The 17,495-nt window shown below is 57.7% G+C and overlaps 4 protein-coding genes across 4 annotated transcripts; 3 read left to right on the top strand and 1 right to left on the bottom strand.

The window, feature by feature from the left end:
* The first annotated feature begins 134 nt into the window (after window positions 1–134).
* On the top strand, window positions 135–8,308 carry DICSQDRAFT_131385 (uncharacterized protein). Its single transcript, XM_007360480.1, has 12 exons — window positions 135–1,496; window positions 1,578–3,475; window positions 3,554–3,865; window positions 3,937–4,366; window positions 4,452–6,571; window positions 6,628–6,819; window positions 6,871–7,031; window positions 7,088–7,288; window positions 7,346–7,543; window positions 7,599–7,873; window positions 7,945–8,162; window positions 8,224–8,308. The coding sequence occupies exons 2-5, from the start codon at window positions 1,937–1,939 to the stop codon at window positions 4,508–4,510; spliced, it is 2,340 nt and encodes a 779-aa protein (XP_007360542.1). The 5' UTR covers window positions 135–1,496; window positions 1,578–1,936; the 3' UTR covers window positions 4,511–6,571; window positions 6,628–6,819; window positions 6,871–7,031; window positions 7,088–7,288; window positions 7,346–7,543; window positions 7,599–7,873; window positions 7,945–8,162; window positions 8,224–8,308.
* Window positions 8,309–8,392: 84 nt separating this feature from the next.
* On the bottom strand, window positions 8,393–10,649 carry DICSQDRAFT_96205 (guanine nucleotide binding protein beta subunit 2). The gene is made up of 6 exons (XM_007360479.1): window positions 10,343–10,649; window positions 10,109–10,282; window positions 9,568–10,051; window positions 9,375–9,506; window positions 9,011–9,323; window positions 8,393–8,952 (listed from the first exon to the last, which is right to left on the bottom strand). Exons 2-6 carry the CDS (start codon window positions 10,221–10,223, stop codon window positions 8,941–8,943), a joined length of 1,056 nt encoding a protein of 351 aa, XP_007360541.1. The 5' UTR covers window positions 10,224–10,282; window positions 10,343–10,649; the 3' UTR covers window positions 8,393–8,940.
* Window positions 10,650–14,460: 3,811 nt separating this feature from the next.
* On the top strand, window positions 14,461–14,891 carry DICSQDRAFT_164946 (uncharacterized protein; the record flags this gene model as incomplete). Its single annotated transcript, XM_007360478.1, has 4 exons — window positions 14,461–14,473; window positions 14,528–14,551; window positions 14,607–14,699; window positions 14,764–14,891. The coding sequence occupies 4 exons, from the start codon at window positions 14,461–14,463 to the stop codon at window positions 14,889–14,891; spliced, it is 258 nt and encodes an 85-aa protein (XP_007360540.1).
* An 814-nt stretch (window positions 14,892–15,705) lies between these two features.
* DICSQDRAFT_131382 (uncharacterized protein) lies at window positions 15,706–17,343 on the top strand. Its single transcript, XM_007360477.1, has 6 exons — window positions 15,706–16,109; window positions 16,164–16,397; window positions 16,462–16,816; window positions 16,881–16,904; window positions 16,962–17,054; window positions 17,114–17,343. Exons 3-6 carry the CDS (start codon window positions 16,810–16,812, stop codon window positions 17,215–17,217), a joined length of 228 nt encoding a protein of 75 aa, XP_007360539.1. The 5' UTR covers window positions 15,706–16,109; window positions 16,164–16,397; window positions 16,462–16,809; the 3' UTR covers window positions 17,218–17,343.
* Window positions 17,344–17,495: the final 152 nt, after the last annotated feature.

The following is a 17,495-nucleotide window of genomic DNA, read 5'->3' as shown; positions in this document are numbered from 1 at the left end:
CGGCCGTTTCCCGTTTGCCCCTCTTGCCTTCGACTCCCCGGGTCGCCGCGACTCAGCTCAGACGCGGCGTTTCAGCCACAGCCCCGCATATTGTCTCAGTCGGTCTTGTGCTCATCCCACGGGCGTACGCAGCTCCTGATAGGTGTCAGCTCGCAAGAACCTGTCTCGGTTCCACCCTCAACGCGTTCGCGACGTCTCATTTGGTCAGCCGTCCTTGGGCTTCGGGGCGGTGCACACATACATACACACAAGCCTTCTCGTGAACCTCTTCTAGTGGGGTGCCTGGGCGGCGTCGCACAACCTGACCGATAATCTACCTCCAGTTCCCCGAGGGCGCAACTGACGCCTTTCTTCCCTCACGCACACGCTGTGATCTTCACGGTACCTCCTCGTCTCACTTGGTGCTTCTTGCTTGCTTCCTACGTTTCTATCACGACCTGTGACGCACACGATAATGACCGTGGAAGGAGAATCCATCGGGAGAAGCGGGCTGAACGCGGGACCTGTCGATGATGTATTGCACATAGCCTCCTCACCTCTGTCTCCGGAGTCAACGAAGACGAGATTTATTGTCGAGCCTCAAGTGTTAAATGCCGCACTGGATTCTGATGTGGGACGGACTTCAGGTGCGTCTGGATGCCATCCTGAATGTCACATTATGAGATCTCGGCACACGCACGCATGTGCGTATGTACCAGTCCAGACTGACAGCTGCGTATTCTTCCCAGTATCGTCCCCGACGTACCAGTCCGACGCCGCGCCCGGAGGCCTCCATCCTCCACCGCGGCCGAGCAGCCGGAAGGGCAGGCCGCCGCGGTCGACCCCCTCCTCACCTGCGACGAGCGGGGAATACCCCAATCTTGCGTCGTTCCCGAACACACCGCTGTCGTCGCCATACCGGAACTCCCTGGGCGCCCCAGCGGTCAGGTCGCCGCGCCTGTCCAACTTCCTGCGGGGAGACACGCTTCTGTCCACCTTGACACGGCGGGCGTCGCTGGAGGGGCAGGGCGACGAGTATGACATTAAATTTAAGGAAGCGGTGGGACTGACCGCGCCGTGGTCGCCCCGCGACGCTGACCAGGCCGACTCGGGCTCCCCCGCTTCTCCTCTGGCGTCGTTGCCGTCTTCGCCTGAGATGTTGCCCACGGCGCCGGCGGACGTGTCCGGGCCGCGGTCGTCGCGACAGAACCGGTACCTGTCGGGGCTGCAGAAGATCACGAAGCTCGGGAAGGCGAAGGGGTCGTCGGCGGGCAGTAGGTTCTCGGTCGCGGTCGCGGACGCGAGCGTGCGCAGCTCGCGGCGGATGAGCGACGCGGACATCGACATGCGGAGCAGCGGGAGCAGCACGAACTTGAAGAAGGGGGGCGGGGGGAGCGAGGACCTGTCGTCGCGGTACAGACGGATGCTGGACAGGGGGGTGCGGACGGCCGGGGAGCTGATGAAGGCGTCGGGGAGCGCGAGCGTGCCCAGCTCGCCAATCTCGGCGGCCGTGAAGAGTAGGTGGTTTCCATAGATGCGTTCGTTTCCGTGCGGGTAGCAGAGGACTGACTGATCGCCGCTTGGGCTTGCTGTTGCAGACGGACCCGAAGGCGACGGACCTGGAGATGGCGATGGCGGAGTGGGACGCGGCGGATCTGGGCTGATGGCAGCTCAAACGGGTCGTGCGGGTTTCAGCAGCGTTCTGGGCGGTGCGGGGGTGATGCAGTCTGCAACGACGGCGGCGTCGCCATCCAGCTCATCAACAGGGCGCAAGGGAGTGTACACGTCTGAGCGGACCGCGCAGGATGGACGGACACGGCGGCAGTCGATGCGAACCCCGCGGCCGCGGACGGGGCCCAGTTCGGATACAGGCATGCGCGGTTGGGCCAATCCCGTTGCAGCGCACGGAGGCCCATCACCTAGCAGCCAGCTTTCCCACGCGCGCCATCAGTCCGCCATGGCTGCTTCTGGTTCTCGTTCTTGGCCGAGCCTCTCTCCTCCCTCCGAATCCTCGCACGAGCCACCTTCTTCTCTCTCCACCGAGCCCCGCATCAGCATCTCCTCTACCATATATCCCTCCTCCTCTAATAACCACTCCTTCGACATTCCTTCATATCCTTCGTCTCCACCGCACGGCAGGTCCTCCTCCATGACTCCCGATCGCGAATCCTTCATCGACCTCGCATCTCCCACGCTCTCTCCCCGCGCCCTCGACTCTCAGTACATTGGTATACCCTCCACAACCCAGCGTTCGCTCACAGATCAGCCTAGTTCTACATCTCGCCGCAGCGGCGAGATCAGCCATGTCAAGTCCCCCGTCCGTGCGTCATCAACACCCTCTTCGCAGTCCGGATCGACGAAACCCCGTTTGGCACCTATCATCCCTCCTTCGACTGGATACGACAAACCGCCCATTCCCACAGCTCCGAAGCCTGATTTCAGCCATCGCTCGCGCTCCTCACACAGGTCCTCCCCCGTTCGCACAAAGAAGTCGAGCCCCATGTCGGCCTATCCCGCAGACCACGTCGATCTCGCCGACCCAGTTTTCTCCTCCTCCAACGCTCTAACCCCCAAGGAGCGCGCCGAGCGCATCCGGACCACCCGCAAGCTCGCCCAGGTGTTCGGCCAGCCCCCCGGGGTCTCGCCCGTCGCGCTCGAGCCGGGCCAGGAGGTCGAGGTGCCCAACGGGTGCTTGCCCGTCCCAGTGCCGTTGGCGCTGAATTTGAATGCGAAGCGCAGGCATCACAGACCTGTCAATTCGCTGTCAGAAGATGTCGCCAACACGCCCGTGCACGACGCCTTCGGCGCCATCGTCTGGCCCCCGCCGGACGGTACCCGGTACGTCTCCCTCGCCGCGCACCGCCGCCATTCTGCCCCGCTCAGCCCGGACGAGTTCTCGTTCGTGACGCGTCTGTCGAGCGACACCGACCGGTCGACGACGTCCGCCGGCTCGTCCGTCATCCACATCGGCTCCGCCCAGCACGACCATGCATCGGAGCGGGCGAGCACCGCCAGCTCCCGGCAGTCCCTCGCCCGGCCCGCGCCAGGGTCGCCGACATCGTTCATAGACCTGTCAGACGAGGAAGGCGCGGTGGCGGAGACGCCGAAGGTGGGCCGGGGACGCGGACAGCCCTTCTCGCCGTCCACGGCCTCGCTCGCGGAAAGCCTGACGTCCGACGAGCTCGCCGAGGAAGAGCGCCGTCGCAAGCGTGAAAAGCTCGCGAAGCTCCATCGCTTCCTTGGCTCCCGCGTCCCCCCAGACCTCGTCCTCGGACCCCTCGACGGCACCCCGCTCCCGCCCCCTGCGCCGTCCCCGCTGGCCTCCTTCGACGCGACCGAGGACGCAGACGTCCGCAAGGTGAAGATGAGGAGGCGCAGAAGCAGCTCCGCCGCCGAGTTCTCCCGCACGTGGTCCGACGATATCGACCGGCTCAAGCAGGGCCTCAACGAGCGCGAGAAGGCGATCAACGTCCGTCGCGCAATCAAGATGGAAAAAGTGAGTGCGCTAGCTCCCTCTCTCCCCCTACCGACACCGGCTAGCGTGCTGATCGTGGATTTTCGCACCCGCCCGCAGATGTTCGGCGTCGCGCCACCGCAGACGCTCTACCACACACGCGCCCCCACCGTCTCTACCCCCAACATCGTCAGGGACCTCCACCGGCAGCCGTCGCCGAAGCCGGCCCCGAAGACACCCGCCTCACCCCCCTTCCGCTTCGCCACTAGCAACGCGCCGAAGACGAAGAAGAGCAAGCGTCCGGGCACGGGCGACTCGGCGAGCTCGGCGAGGCCGCTCATCGCTCACGACGGGCTCCTTGAGGCGGGCTCTTCCTCGGTGTACATCCACTACCGTCATTCGCTGAACTCCCTAAGCGACATTATAGACAGGGTACGTCGTCGTCGTCCCCTTCGCATGTCGTACGAATCCCACCCGCTCACCTGCTGTACTTTGATCCCTAGGACGACAAGGAATCTCTTGCGGAGCTGCACGACTACCTGACCGGGAACGGAGAGCTCTATTCTACGGGCGAGCAGTACGACTACCAGTTCGACGCCGCGGGCTCGTCCAACGCCAACAACAACGTACCGTCGCCCGCGCCCGCGACGCCAATGTTCGGCGACGACGCCCCGGTCGCGTCCCCGTCCAAGGCGGAGCGGCGCCGCTCGCTCCCCTCCCGCGTCTCCGTCGCCTCGTTCTCGTCCGAGATCAGCGCGCTCATCGCCCCGACGCCGACCGAGGCGTCGTTCCAGCAGCGCCGCCGACGCGCGGCGAAGCTCACGCACTTCTTCGGCGTCGACTATCGCGACCTCATGAACGAGGTCCTGGAGAGCATCGAGAAGGGGCTCGAGGAGGAGCGCGGCAAGGGCACCCTGAGGCCGGACGAGGTTAAGGTGCGTTCCCTGCCCGGCCTAGCCTTTCTTTGTTTCTTCTCGCACCGCACGACGATGCTGAGCGCGCTTCTCGTCTTCCCTGCAGGACCTGCAACAGAAACTGGTGACATTGAAGACGAGGCGGATCAGTCTCGCCCATTGAGCGGCTCGGCGGCCTCTTCTTTTCCATTTGGCATATCTGTACATCTCTACTGCGACGCCGTCTTGTTACGACCACGACTCTCATGGGACTACCCCCTTGTGCTTCTTTGGCACGTTCTTGTATACGACATTATCCGTCCCCCCCACGCCACGCTACATATACACATAGAGTACACCGTTTCTGTAATGTTCGGTGGCTGGCCCAGGCGTCGTCGTGTCCAGTGCAGTGCGCTCGCACGCCGCCTATATCACCACCATCCCATGCATTCCTAATTATATTATCCTGTACATTATAGTGATTGACGTTGCCTCAAACTCACGATACCAGCTGACTGCCGCTGCCTTGTGTGAATTTGCAAGCAAGGAGAGAATGTGATCGTTCAGAGTGCGCTGCGACATGAACGATACAGGACGATGTGGGTGTGTAGTAGCTAAGAGTGGAAATGTCCGTCCCAGCGAATGAGCGAGCTCAGAGAACGACGAGGTCGCCCTGACATGAGTGGCACCAGAAGATGTGCGACTCGTCCATGAAGACCGGCCGCTTGGCGGGGTGGGCGTGGACACGAGATGGGGGCCTGGAGGACTCTGACGGCGGCTCGACGACGACGGGGAGCCCGCCCGGCTTGCTGCCTGGGGAGGAAGCGAAGCTCCGCGAGCTTCTCGACACGGGTCTTGGCGTATGGCTCGACGCGGCGACCTCGCTGTCGATACGCGCCTTGAGCATGCTGAGGGAGACCTTGCGTTTGTGCCGCGTCTCGGGCGACAGGCCCTCAAACGCCGATATCGTCGCGGGCGGAGAGATCTCCGCAGGGCGGTGCGACTGGAACGACGCCCTCCGAAGGTCGTCGGAGTGCCCAGCTGGTCGGCCCACGGTGCGCTTGGGGAGAGCTTGGGTCGACGATGTGCGTGAAGACTGCCGCAGCGGCCGTAGTTGCGCGAGTTCGTCCTCTAGCAGTGCGAGCTGGCGCTGCAACGCGTGCACCTGCGCCTCGGCATTGAAGACCGAGCTCTCCAGCGAACGCACCTGCTGGTGCGCTGCGGACAACTCCAGGGCGTGTTGTTGTTTCAGCGCACTGAGCATCTCGGCGTCTAGGGACTGCGACTGCGACTCATCTGCATGCGAAGGAGGGGTGGAGGCAGAGGCGGCCTCACGGAGCCGCTCGAGCTCCTCATCCTTCTGCGCAAGTTCTGCGCGCAGGGTCTCCATCTCCGCCTGAGCCCGCCCAAGGAACTCGGACGCTTCGTTCTGGGCTTGTGTGCGTTCGGCCAACTCGGTGCGTAGCGCGTTGATCTGCGCCGTTCGGGACTGGAGGCTATCCATAAGCCTGCGGACCTCTTCAACATTGGAGTTGGCGACTTGGCGCAGCTTGTCGCGCTCGTCCTCGAGGTCTAATACGCTCTTGCGCGCAGTCGTAAGTTCCGCTTGCAGTTCCGAGTATGCCTGCTGCAGTTCCGTGGAGTCCTTTTGCAAAGCGGAGCGTTCGCTTTCCAAGGCGCTCCGAAGGCCATCTCGGTCCCGCTCGATGGACACTTTCTCGTCCCGCAGCTCCTCAAGACTTGTCTCCAGCTGAGCAATGACGTTGTCACGGGCGTGGACGGTCTTCTCCAGGCTCTCGACCTTCTCGCTGAGCATAAGCTTCTCGTCGGTGAGCTCGACAATCTTCGGCCGCATCTCGTCCAGCGAACGCATCAGTCCGATGCCCTCCGCTTGCAGCTCCTTCTGCGTCTTCTCGGCATCTTCAGCCCGCGCCTTGGCAGCCTTGAGCTCAGCTTGGACCTGCTTCAGCTGACGGGCGTTAGCCGCCAACTCGGAGCCGAGCGCAGCGTGCTTCTGTTGGAGCTCAGAGACAATGTTCTTATTGCCTTCCATCTCGGTCTGGAGGGCTGTGCGTTCCCCGAGGAGACTATCGCGCTCCACAATAACGGATGATAACTGCTCCTGCGTGGCGGAATGCTGCCGCTCGACTTCTGCATGCCGAGCCTGCCAGTCAGCTTCAGCCGCAGCTTTCTGTTGTAGTTGGTCTTGAATCTGGTTGCGTTCAGCCTGGAGTGCCGCATGGGCCTATGCAAATATATGATTGAGGACAACGCATAGCTACTGACGAATAAAGAACTAACCTGACGTAGCTTGGACAGCTGGAACTCCAACTCATCGGCGCGATCTTGGGTGTTCTTGAGAGTTTCTTCCAATCTCTCGGCACGGTCGTCGCTCTCGATCTGCTCCTCCAGCTCGCGCACCCGCCGCTGATAGTGCTCAGTCTGCACGCGCAGGTCGTGAAGGTTGCCGTTCAATAGCTGAATCTCACGTTCCTGGACGGAAGGTCAACGTCTTTACAGCATATATGGACATCAGTAACACACCTGATCTCGCGACTTATCCGTAAGCTCCTTCTCGCGCTCCGTTAGGGTGGCGATCTTGGTGACGGTTGCTGCAGCCTCGGACTCGAGTTGGGAGACGCGTACTTGGAGCTTAGCGCTCCGTGACAGCTCGTCCTCCAGCCTCTTCTCGGTATCTTTGAGGGCTGTAGTACATTCCGATCAATTAAAGGTCAGACGCGACATTTGGGAGAGCACATACTAGCTTCTGCATGTTCCAACCTCTCCACTGCTAACGACAAAGATGCTTTCTCGGAAACAAGGAGAGATATCGTCTGTTGTTGCTGATCTACTCGTTCGGTGTATTCGTGAATAGATTGGTGCAGATTTTGAACTTGCTCCTGTAGCCTGGTCGAGTTCTGGCGTTCAGTCTGCAACGCTTTCGCGTTCTCCTGTGTAGCCCCTACACAGCAAGCGTCAGCGCACAATCGTCAGACAGCAGGGGTGTGGTACAGCGTACTGGCCAAGGTCGCATTGAGCTCATTCGCTGATGCAGCGTGAGTGTCCCGTTCGGCCTTCAGGGAAGAGGCAGCATCTTGCGCTTGTTGGAGCTGATGTGAGAGCTGCTCCGAATTCGCCCTTATCTGTTCAACGGCCCTCTGAAGCTCTGCAGCTTTCGTCCGTTCAGCGTCCAGCAATTCTTGCGTCTGACGCGCCTCTGCCAGCATCGGACCTATTCAGCCACCGCATACAGCCACCAGAAGGGCACTTACTGCTCTCAACTTGCGAAAGGCGATCCAATGACACGCTCAACGATGCTTTCTCCGCCTCCAGTGCTTCGATAGCTCGCTTCTGGTCCCGCACGAGCGCCTTCAGGTCGTCCCTGTCTCCAGACGCAGCAGCAGGAGAGGCAGCAGAGGGGGGAGGTTGCACAGCATGCCGAAGAGATGATGCAGCAGAGGGTGCCGGAGGTGAGTCCGAGTCGACACGCGGAAGTCCAGAGAGCCATGACGAGTCCACACCATTCGTAGAGGGCACAGTCGAGAACCTACCACGCGGCCATAGTTCGTCGCGTACTGTGAGAGGCACGCTACACGGCCAGAAGCCAAAGCGACTCACAAGTCTGCCATGTCGATATCCTGTTTCTTCACAGGTGGCGGTACGGGATCCCTTGCTGGTACGGACGCAAGCGTAGGGGCTGCAGGAGCTTCGACAGGCGCGGGAGAGAATGTCCTCGACGGCGCCGGGGACGCAGTGCGTGGTGCGGGTGACGCGACACGAGGAGTGGGAGGGCCTCCGCCTCCCTCGGCAGCCTTCTGTGCCTGCCTCTTCTTGAGCTAGAGGGCAAACGAGCGGTGAGCACTTGCTATCATCGCATAATACATGCCGCGGACAGACCAGGGCCTTCGCACGGGCTGCTTTCGCGGCGCGATCGTCTTCTGACATGGTGACCTGTGCGTGTCTGACACGGGGTGGAAATGCCTCGTCAAGAGGGAGCGTTGAACGCTACTCGAGCGACGGAAGGACTACAAGTAGGTCGCGGTGGCAGCCACAGGATGACGCGGGCGCTGCGGAGACGCACACGTCTAATATCAATATATTCCAATACCGCCACACACATCAAGTTGTACCGTAGAGATCTCAATGATAACAGACACCTGTCTGAATCCTTACGGCGTTACCTTCAATTCGTGAAGTATGGCGGAGCATGCGGACAGCTCCAGTAGACAAGGAAGGCTGAATGAACGGCATAGGTAGTGTACTGCCAGTTATGTAAACCAGAATGAACGCAGGGACATAGAAGTAACGCACAACTGAGAAAGAGCAACAGGAACATATGGAACGGAGACGAGGTGGAGGAAGACGAGGGCAAGATGGAATATTCACGAGAGGTATGCCACCTGGGGTCTGATGTGTAACGAGTGTTCGAGGGTAACGCGTAAAGACAGACTCGACGGCAGCCAATTCGGCGCGAGTAAGGGTAGAAAAGGGCTACCATATATGAAGAAGGCCAAGACCTCGATAAAGAAATTGATAATGAACCCATTCCGAGTTTACATTCCGGCAAAAGGGAGGGTATGTGACGAGTCCGAACCTCCATCGGTCGCGGACGATTTATGCCCAAACCTACAACGCAGCCGTTTAGCATCATTGTGAATACTACGGCAAAAGTGAGTATACGAACCCTAAGCGTGCTGTCCCAACTGCCCGTGCACAGGGCCATGCCGTCGGAGCTGACTCCGAGGCAGCTGACGCGGTTCTCGTGCCCTGTCAAAACACCAACGCGCTCGCCCTTGAGGGTGTCCCAGACATTGCACGTCCAGTCATCATAGCCACCAAAGAGGATGCGGCCAGAGATCGAGAACGCGACGGACGTGATACCGCAGAGAATGTTGTCGTGAGTGAAGGCGTTCAGCTCACGGTCGGCACGAATGTCGAAGAGGCGGCACGACGCGTCATCAGAACCGGTGGCAAAGGCATCTCCGTTAGGGAAGAAACTGCTGGTATGTCAGCGACGAACACGTCAATAACGGCCGTTCATTGCTGACCTAACTGCGTTGATGTCGGATTCGTGACCAGTAAAAGTTTGCGTAGCCTTGCCGCTGCGGATATCCCACAGCTTCGCGGTAGCATCGCAGGCACCGGACACGAAGACATTCTGGCTGGGACCGAGAGACAGGCTGGCGCAGATGGCGTCTTAGATCGGGCTAGACGTTTCTAGGCCATATTCTGAACACTCACCTCATCACGTCGCCAGTGTGATCACTAAACTCGACAACACGAACACCGGCCTCAATGTCCCACAACATACAAGTCATGTCACCGGATGAAGTGACGATTTGACGGTCGTTGAGGAAACGGCAGCAGCTCAGGTAACCAGAGTGAGCGCTGAGCTCACGAGCGCCCTTCACATTGTTGCCCTCCTTCGAGTGGAGGTTGTAGATGGAGCAGATGTTGTCAAGACCACCGCAGGCGACGTAGCTGCCGGAGGGAGAGTAGGCGCAAGTCATGACCCAACTAGAACGGAGGGGGATAGCATGGACCTTGTTGGTGGTGTAAGCATCCCAGACAATGAGCTTTCCGTCTTGTGACGCCGAAACGAGGTGTCGCCTGTCGGTGGCCCAATGCATGGCGTAAATCTTAGCAAGGTGACCACGGAGGGCGCGACGCGGGCGCATGACGACGCGGGGGAGTTGGTCAACCTCATTGGCAGCCATTGCCTTCACTGCATGGCGCGTTGGCTCTCTTAGAAATACATGAAAGGACAGACGATGTTACTCACATGAAGTGTCGGCGGAAGACTCCCTCTTGGCGCGGATTTTCTCCTTGAGGCTCTCTGCCTCACGCCGCGCAGCGGCGATACGCTCTTGAATATCACCTTGGGGTGACTGGGACATGGTTTGGATGCTTCAACAAGGATAGAGTAGTTAGACGCGGTGGGGGCACGATGTGTGTTCTGTGGGTGTACGGATGAGTGCTAAGTCGACACCAGCTAGCACGTAGAGGGATAACAGACCGTGCGAGTGAAGAAGCTGGCAGCTGAGGGAAGAGACGACGACAATTTCGTGGGAACCGGACGAATGCTAGCGCGAGCTTGGTACAGTCGGTGTGGACGGCGTGAGGCTCTGGGAGCGCCAACGAGACCTGAAAGACGGGCAGGGGAAGGGTGAGATGGAGGAGCAGGGGAGAGAGCGAGGGAGGCGATGGCTGGATGCCTCGGCTCTCGGTGATGGGAGCGGCGTTAGCGGACGGGGCCAGTCGACGGAGGGCCGTTGACTGCCACCACATCCCTCCGATCCCGGCCGGCACAGTCCCAAACCAGCCGTCCTACCATTCCTCTACTCGACGCCTCGGACGCTATAGCTTATGAACATCTGCGTCGCCTGCATTGCATGCCGCCATCTTCCAAGTCTGATTCCCCCTCTGCTTCACTGCGTCTTGTGTGGTCCAGACTCGGACAGCCTAGCGATGCTCGCTCGTACCGGTGCAACCTAAGGAAGCCCCCGAACACATAAAACTGGGTCTCACATCATCCTCCGCCGATTCCACTTCGCTGGGCTCGTGCGCAGTCTGCAGCGGTGAGAGCACGCCTGCCTACAAGTATCTCTATGACTCATGTATGTGCGCCACGTCTACAACCGAACCTTTATCCTACTGTGCGTTGAGACCCAAGGACTCTGGCGCAGCGAGCTCTAAGAGTCGGTTCGGTACGCCTGTGACTTCTCTCTTCGATTAAGCTCCGAGTCTCAATCGATTGCTGTGGGTATGGATGATACTGGACGATATTCCGTTTAAGGCTGGGGCGGCTGATCGTATAGATCAAGGCTGTTGACTCGACCGCGCACCGATGTCTAGCAGGTTGTATCTGGTTGCGGGCATCGTTGCGCGTCCTCGAGGGCACAACCACATCCGTACGGGGGCGCGTACTTTATCCGTCTAGCATCCAGCGTTCAGTGTTGGTCGGAGAACTGGACAACGAGTTTGGGTGACATGTACTTTAATGTCCGTTGATCGGAGCGCGGGGTGCATTTGCATGGAGGGCCCGGTTGTTTTGTCATTGGGATCTAGTCGTAGGCCTGTTCCTTGCACATCTGTATGATGCTGTCGCCTCGATGCTCATCCACTTGCTTCCCTTATGGTTACCTCTGTTCCCGCCACGAATTCCTCAGACAACAAGCACGAAAGATGTTCACCGGAAAGCTGTCCTTGGAACCCTAATATCTCTGCACGTGATACCGAGACGCTTGCGATGAGAACTGGCCTCCATTTCTTGGTATTTTACCTGTACTGCCGCGGTATCGGAGGGCAAGTTATGTGTGCCGATCCGAGGCAAAGGAGGTCGCAGAGACCAGTGGTGGTCACAGGGCCAGCGGCGTCAGCTCATGCATTCATAGATGAACGCACAACCCGACGTTACGGCAACCCGATGATAGCCGGCGCTATTGACCCTCGAGCTACAATTCATTGAACGCGATGCTCTCCGACACTTTCTTCTTACATACCTTCCACAAAAGGGTCCTGGATCGATCTGCCTAATGCACCTCCGCATCACGAGATCAAGAGCTGTAGACCAGGCAACTGGATCCTCCATATCGAACGGGCGACAACCATTGCGACCACACTAGACATCGGGAGGTTGCGGTTTGTAGCCATGCAGACTTTCCGGTGGTCGTTGGCCCGATCGTGAACAAGCTTGAGGCCGGATCACTTGTGCGAGTATCCAGATAACTCAGACACTCTGACGTTCTCTCCAGTATCGGACCGCCCAAGAGCTGAGCCCACACTCGACAAGATGTTGGCCTCCGGCGCCCGTACTCTAATCAGCTGTGGTGAGTCTTTCCGCTCAAGGGTTCGCCAAACGCCGCTAAAAATTTGGCATAGCAGATTACCATATATTGATTCCCGTATTGTCAACGGGAACGGACCCCGTCCCGGTATAGCAAATTGCAAACCACATAGCTCACCACGGCTTGTGATGAAAGGTACGGAATCAAGTATCTGCACGTGTAGATCCTAGGACACCGACAACCCGAGTGAATACAACAGATGCGCGTCCAACAGCTTCGATGCGGCCTCAACTTGAAGAAACCAGCGATGTACCACACCTGTCCCGCGACCGACGCGCCTCCCTGACTCACATCCCGTGGACGATGCTCCTCTCGCGCCGCCTTCGAGTCTTTTTGACTCTGGTCTAGCATATCCCGCTGCGCAGCAACCGCATCCTCGCATTCCAATCAGGGAGACCACATACCGTCACAAGTTTCCGGATAGGCGTTTTGGGCACTGCTTGTTCAGTTACTCCCCCTCTCTCCTTTTCTCTGTGTACACTGACATCATGACGTTCCGGGCATCTCGTCAGCGCATAGCTCTCCCAAGTATCGCAGATGCTCGGTTTCAACGGCTGTTCTCCGGTCACTGGGTCAGTATATATGTCAGAGGAGTTGGGAGCAGAGTCCCCATTCTCTGCTGGACATTCACCTTTCTCAGAACCTCAAAACATCTTACTTTCTCGTCCCTACGAAGATAACATCACAATGTCGACTGATCGTAGTAGTGCACCATCGTTCTCCTTGACTATCATGCTGACATGTTGCCCAGATTGGCGGATGCAACTTAACAACTATGTGCAACGCAACGGGCTCCAGAATTTCGTTTCTTGGACGCAGCCGGTGCCATCAGGTCCCAGGAATGCACCCACGTGGACAATCGCAGTATTCTGTGCGTCACTCCCTGAATTCTGTCATCGTATTTCATCGTGCTGACTCCGCCGTCTCCTTTTCAGTCAATGGGACCGAGTATGGACGTGGCTCCTCCACCAGGCTAGACTCTGCGAAAGAAATTGCCGCCGAACTTTGCCTGAAGGCCCTTTGGAGTCAGCGAGGATTATGATGTGAGTCACGCCTTCGCCGTGTCCACCTACTGCCCTAAATGATGTACCTCCTGCAGCGATTCCTCTCACGGACCTCTTCTACATTACACTAATCGTAACAGCTCTCCCCATCTCTCCGTCATGTATTAATAGGACCATCGGTGGCTGACTGGATCTGCATACTATGGCTAGTATTCGGTTGTGATCTGCGCTGGTCTTTGCTAGTCTCTACGCTCTGTATCCTGCAGCTACTCTCGTGCTTTCGAATGCGATGCTAGAAGTCTCACTTGTGAAGCTCGTTGTACCTCGTGCTGGTCTCGGAGGTGCTATGGCTAGGAAGAAGCTTAGGGCCTCTCTACGGAAGCTATAGAACGAGTGCTATGAGTTGAACACTCTCCGAGCTTTGCCCAGGCGGGAGCGCTAATCTCCGATGCGCGGCGCAATTTACCGTGGATGAGTGACGGCGCGTACCCCCCCAGCCCACCAAGGGACTTCGCTGGAGTCCCTTTCTGGACATATACGGATCATACATTTCCCCTCTCGAATACCGATATAGAACTGCAGGACGTTTCCACGCTCGACATGCGAAGACGTCGAGGACGTACATGATGTTGGAGCGGGGATTCTTGTTGCGGCTGGGACGCCTCGCGTGCCTCCCTTCTGGTCTGGATCCCCTTGCCTGCCACGAGGAAACAGACGACAAGCGGCAAGATCGAAGCAGGCTATTTAGCACAGGTCAACATCCCGCGAAACCTCGGCCAGCCCCCTCCGTATGTCCGAACCTCATTGAGTCCGCAGACCAACTCCGCATCTCACTTTTGTGGTCTCTGTACCGCTCTCCGCTTTAGACGGCGCAATACATCGTCTTCTACTCCTCTCCCTGTTGCGATGCCCTCCCGCGTCCTGCGTATGCCTGCAAGTCTCACAGGGTCAACTCGCCTTATCAGGCAACGAGACGCGAGATTTCCGCCCCTCTTCTCTTCGGCACTTCGAGCCTGGGGTGGGATTTCCCCGTATGTGGTCCCCTGATTCCTCTTTGTTACGAGGTCATTGATCGAGCGGCCTGTGATGCGCAAGGTATTCAGCGTCGATATGAATCTCTAGAACTCCTTCGCCCTACTGTTCTTTGCCCTCCTGGTCACTGCAATGCTATCCACTGCAGACGTCAGGAGCACCGTAGGGCCCGAGGGTAGCAAAGCACAGTGTATATAGGACATACGACCCACCTCGATGGTGCCCAGCAAGAGCATAGAGCGTAGAGCATAATGTCGAGCAACGGTACGTCCTAGACGACTTGCAACAACAATGCACCTGGCTGATCAAACCGTCCAGACGGCACCGTCGCCCTCAACAACTGTGAGCCTCCCCCTCTCCCTCTCCCACGGAACGTTCTTGAACGTGCTATCCACAGACCTGCAGAACAAAGGCAGAGCAGCCGCCTTACATTGGGAAGATACGTTCACAGGACCGCGCCACGACGGTCAGTGGACTTCTTACTGCAAGAGTACGTGCGCCCACATCGTCATCTTCGCCTATGATCACCGCTCACCTGCACCTGGATATCGCAGTCAATGGCGAAGTAATCGCGACCGGCACCGGCACCCAGAAGAATGCCGCGAGGGATGCCGCTGCTAGAGAGGCTCTACCCATCCTGATGGCACAAGATGCTACTGAAGCGGAGACTGTGGCGGAGTGAACCACTTCTGTCTGAGGACAGGTCAACCTCACCATCGCTCAGGATTGCCCTCCGGCTCGCCGCTTCGTTAGATTCCGATCCTGTGTCCCATGTTGTATCTCCAGTCATGTCGCTTATATCCACTAAACCCACATCTTTTACGCACATTTGGTGGCTCCATTGGTTCCTAGATCTGCAGCGTATCTCATTTTGCCCCTGGAATCTTGTGTGGGTGGTGGCGGCTGCACTTTTAACGCCGGAATAGTCTAAGCGCACGTACCTCAGCTTGCGGTGGCGACCGTTTCAGGGGCCGCAACTTCTTTCTTGTAGTCGTCCACGGGCAGGTACGACACCGGAGTCAAAACCTGCTCCGAGGGGCTGCGACGGCTTATGGCACCCGCACGCCCTCAATGCATGGCCTTCATTGCTGCTGCTCAGATAGCCGGCCACGGCGCTATCATCAGATTATCCATCGCACACTGCCGCATGACGGAGTACTGATCACTCCACTCTTAGTTCGCTGAACAGTCTCCTTCTGCGAAGAAAAGAGACCAACTAGAACTGAAGGATCTCTCTAGTATCTGAAAATCTACCAGGTCGAATACGCAGTGGAAACTCGGGGTTTGTCCAACGACATCGCCATCGCCAAGTCGTCGTTCTCAGAGAGAATCCTTATTGTTACGGCGTTGGGGAGTGATGATAGGGCCTGTCTGCTAGTTGTGAGCTCCATCTATCTTGCGGTTCTATCGTATACTTCCTCGGACTGACCGCAACTTTTCTTGTGAGAAATAGCCATCTGTCCGGTCGAAACAGATGCGCAGTGTTCGTATGGCCACGTGACACTGTGAGCCGGAGAAGAGAAGCGCATGTCATCCAGCATGCATTCTTGCTAAAGCGTTTGGCTCTTCACGGTGCTGCTGCGCTACTCATCGCGTAGGTTAACCTGCCTTTGTGTAGCCCTCGGAAGCCGAGAAGCAGGCGACTTGATCCGACTAGATGATACCTATCTCGCGGAGGAAGTTTGGAATGAAGTCCGCTGTCAATGCTACCTACACGCCAACTTCGTGCGGTTGTCCGGGGGTTAATGTTTCATCTCATTTTCGGCGCACCGACCCTTGCTGTGTAAGACGCCTTATCGACTGCGAGCGCTCTGTTTCTAGAGATATCTGATCCTGCCCGCCCCATTTTGCGCTGGACCCCGGAGGAGTGCATGCCACGCGCCTCAAAGACAGCACCTAGGTCGGTCCACGCCGTCAAAGCTTCTGTGTCGTCTAATGGTCCGAAATATAATAGTTATGCCGGAACGCTGTACCCCGGAGTCATTCGCTGTGACATCATGCTCTCGAACCAAACACCTTAACTCGACTAGCGCTGTTTCAGCAAAATGGGCGAGTACGCCGCCTACACGACACGAGTCTGCTGAGTCGCTACCGCTGAATCTCAAGCGTTCGCTTCAGCCCGTTCCGCTTGAGGAGAGACTGACAGGGTGGTACTGCAGACCAAGTAGCTTAAGCGGCAGACCTTTTTGTGAGTGGCAGGTCTCAAAATCGTAAATCGACTTGTGATATGCTGACTGACTAGTCTTGCACAGGAACAGATATACGGGGTTCTATGGTTTTCATAGAGCACGACGCCGGCGGCCGACATTGAAGGCGGGTTTGCGGAACTTCAAGTAACATGGGAGGCTATTGTTGTCCGGGACGACACCCTGATGACAGCATATCGGACATTTCGTCCTCCAACATCCCGCTTTCCCCGTTGTGAGAATGCACATTGGCCGTCAGACGACGAAAGCAGACCGTTCCTGCCTGAACAGCCTTGACGGGCGCACAAAACGTCCGTATAAAACGTCGGTGCGTTTTTAGCCCACTCAAAGGCAACGGCCTCGTCCACTCTGCTCATAGCTCACCTACCGCTACAACCTGCAAATTCCGTCGAGATGACTCGTGAGCTATTCGTCAACCATCGATGGCGTACTCCCGCAACTAATCTACGCGTCACTGAAATCAGGTTACGCCGTCGAGCTGAACAACTGTTAGTCATTCTAGCCCGACATCGTGGCTTCTAATTTATTTCTCTGTGATATCCTAGATTTGCAACGGCAAGGCCAACTGCATGCGCTGCACTGGGGCGAGGAACACATTGGACCAGCAGGGAAGAAGGAGTGGAAGGTGACATGCAACAGTGAGTGATGTGAACGTCCGCTACTCCACGGTGCATGACATATGATCCGGTATCTTTAGTCAACGGCGAAGTCAAAGGAGTTGGAATTTCTGCTCAGAAGGGCGCGGCTAAAGATCTTGCTGCGAAGGAGGCTATGGCCAACCTTGGTCTCACTATCGGGTAGAGAGCTTCTACCATCTTGATGGCAATGAGGACATTCATCCCTTTGTCACCGGTTATCTACCTTCTCTGTACTTAGCACATTCGTATACGTTTTCTTGTCAGCCTTGACTGTATTCATATGCTTGCACACTCTCCATGAGACCGAGGCAACTTCGAACGCAAATTAAGCGTTGGCGTCTGGGCGATCGACTATAAATTGAGATTACGTAACACAGCAGGCACGGTTGAAATTTTGAAACACTGGCTCAGGCTGCATGACGAGATAGACTACAACCACAC

This window comes from Dichomitus squalens (genome assembly GCF_000275845.1).
Source record: "Dichomitus squalens LYAD-421 SS1 unplaced genomic scaffold DICSQscaffold_1, whole genome shotgun sequence".
Lineage (NCBI taxonomy): Eukaryota > Fungi > Basidiomycota > Agaricomycetes > Polyporales > Polyporaceae > Dichomitus > Dichomitus squalens.
Note: the sequence above shows the minus strand (reverse complement) of the source record. Positions and strands in the feature narration are given on the sequence as shown.

Bases quoted from the DNA above. Each gene is read 5' to 3' on its own strand.
- DICSQDRAFT_96205 (XM_007360479.1), bottom strand. From the start codon at position 10,223: ATGTCCCAGTCACCCCAAGGTGATATTCAAGAGCGTATCGCCGCTGCG. The intron at 10,052-10,108 runs GTGAGTAACATC...CGCGCCATGCAG, and splicing joins GTCTTCCGCCGACACTTCAT to TGAAGGCAATGGCTGCCAAT. The intron at 9,324-9,374 runs GTCAGCAATGAA...ACATACCAGCAG, and splicing joins TCCGACATCAACGCAGTTAG to TTTCTTCCCTAACGGAGATG.
- DICSQDRAFT_131385 (XM_007360480.1), top strand. From the start codon at position 1,937: ATGGCTGCTTCTGGTTCTCGTTCTTGGCCGAGCCTCTCTCCTCCCTCC. The intron at 3,866-3,936 runs GTACGTCGTCGT...TTTGATCCCTAG, and splicing joins TAAGCGACATTATAGACAGG to GACGACAAGGAATCTCTTGC. The intron at 4,367-4,451 runs AGGTGCGTTCCC...CGTCTTCCCTGC, and splicing joins CCTGAGGCCGGACGAGGTTA to AGGACCTGCAACAGAAACTG.
- DICSQDRAFT_131382 (XM_007360477.1), top strand. The intron at 16,905-16,961 runs GTTAGTCATTCT...GTGATATCCTAG, and splicing joins CGCCGTCGAGCTGAACAACT to ATTTGCAACGGCAAGGCCAA. The intron at 17,055-17,113 runs GTGAGTGATGTG...CGGTATCTTTAG, and splicing joins GTGGAAGGTGACATGCAACA to TCAACGGCGAAGTCAAAGGA.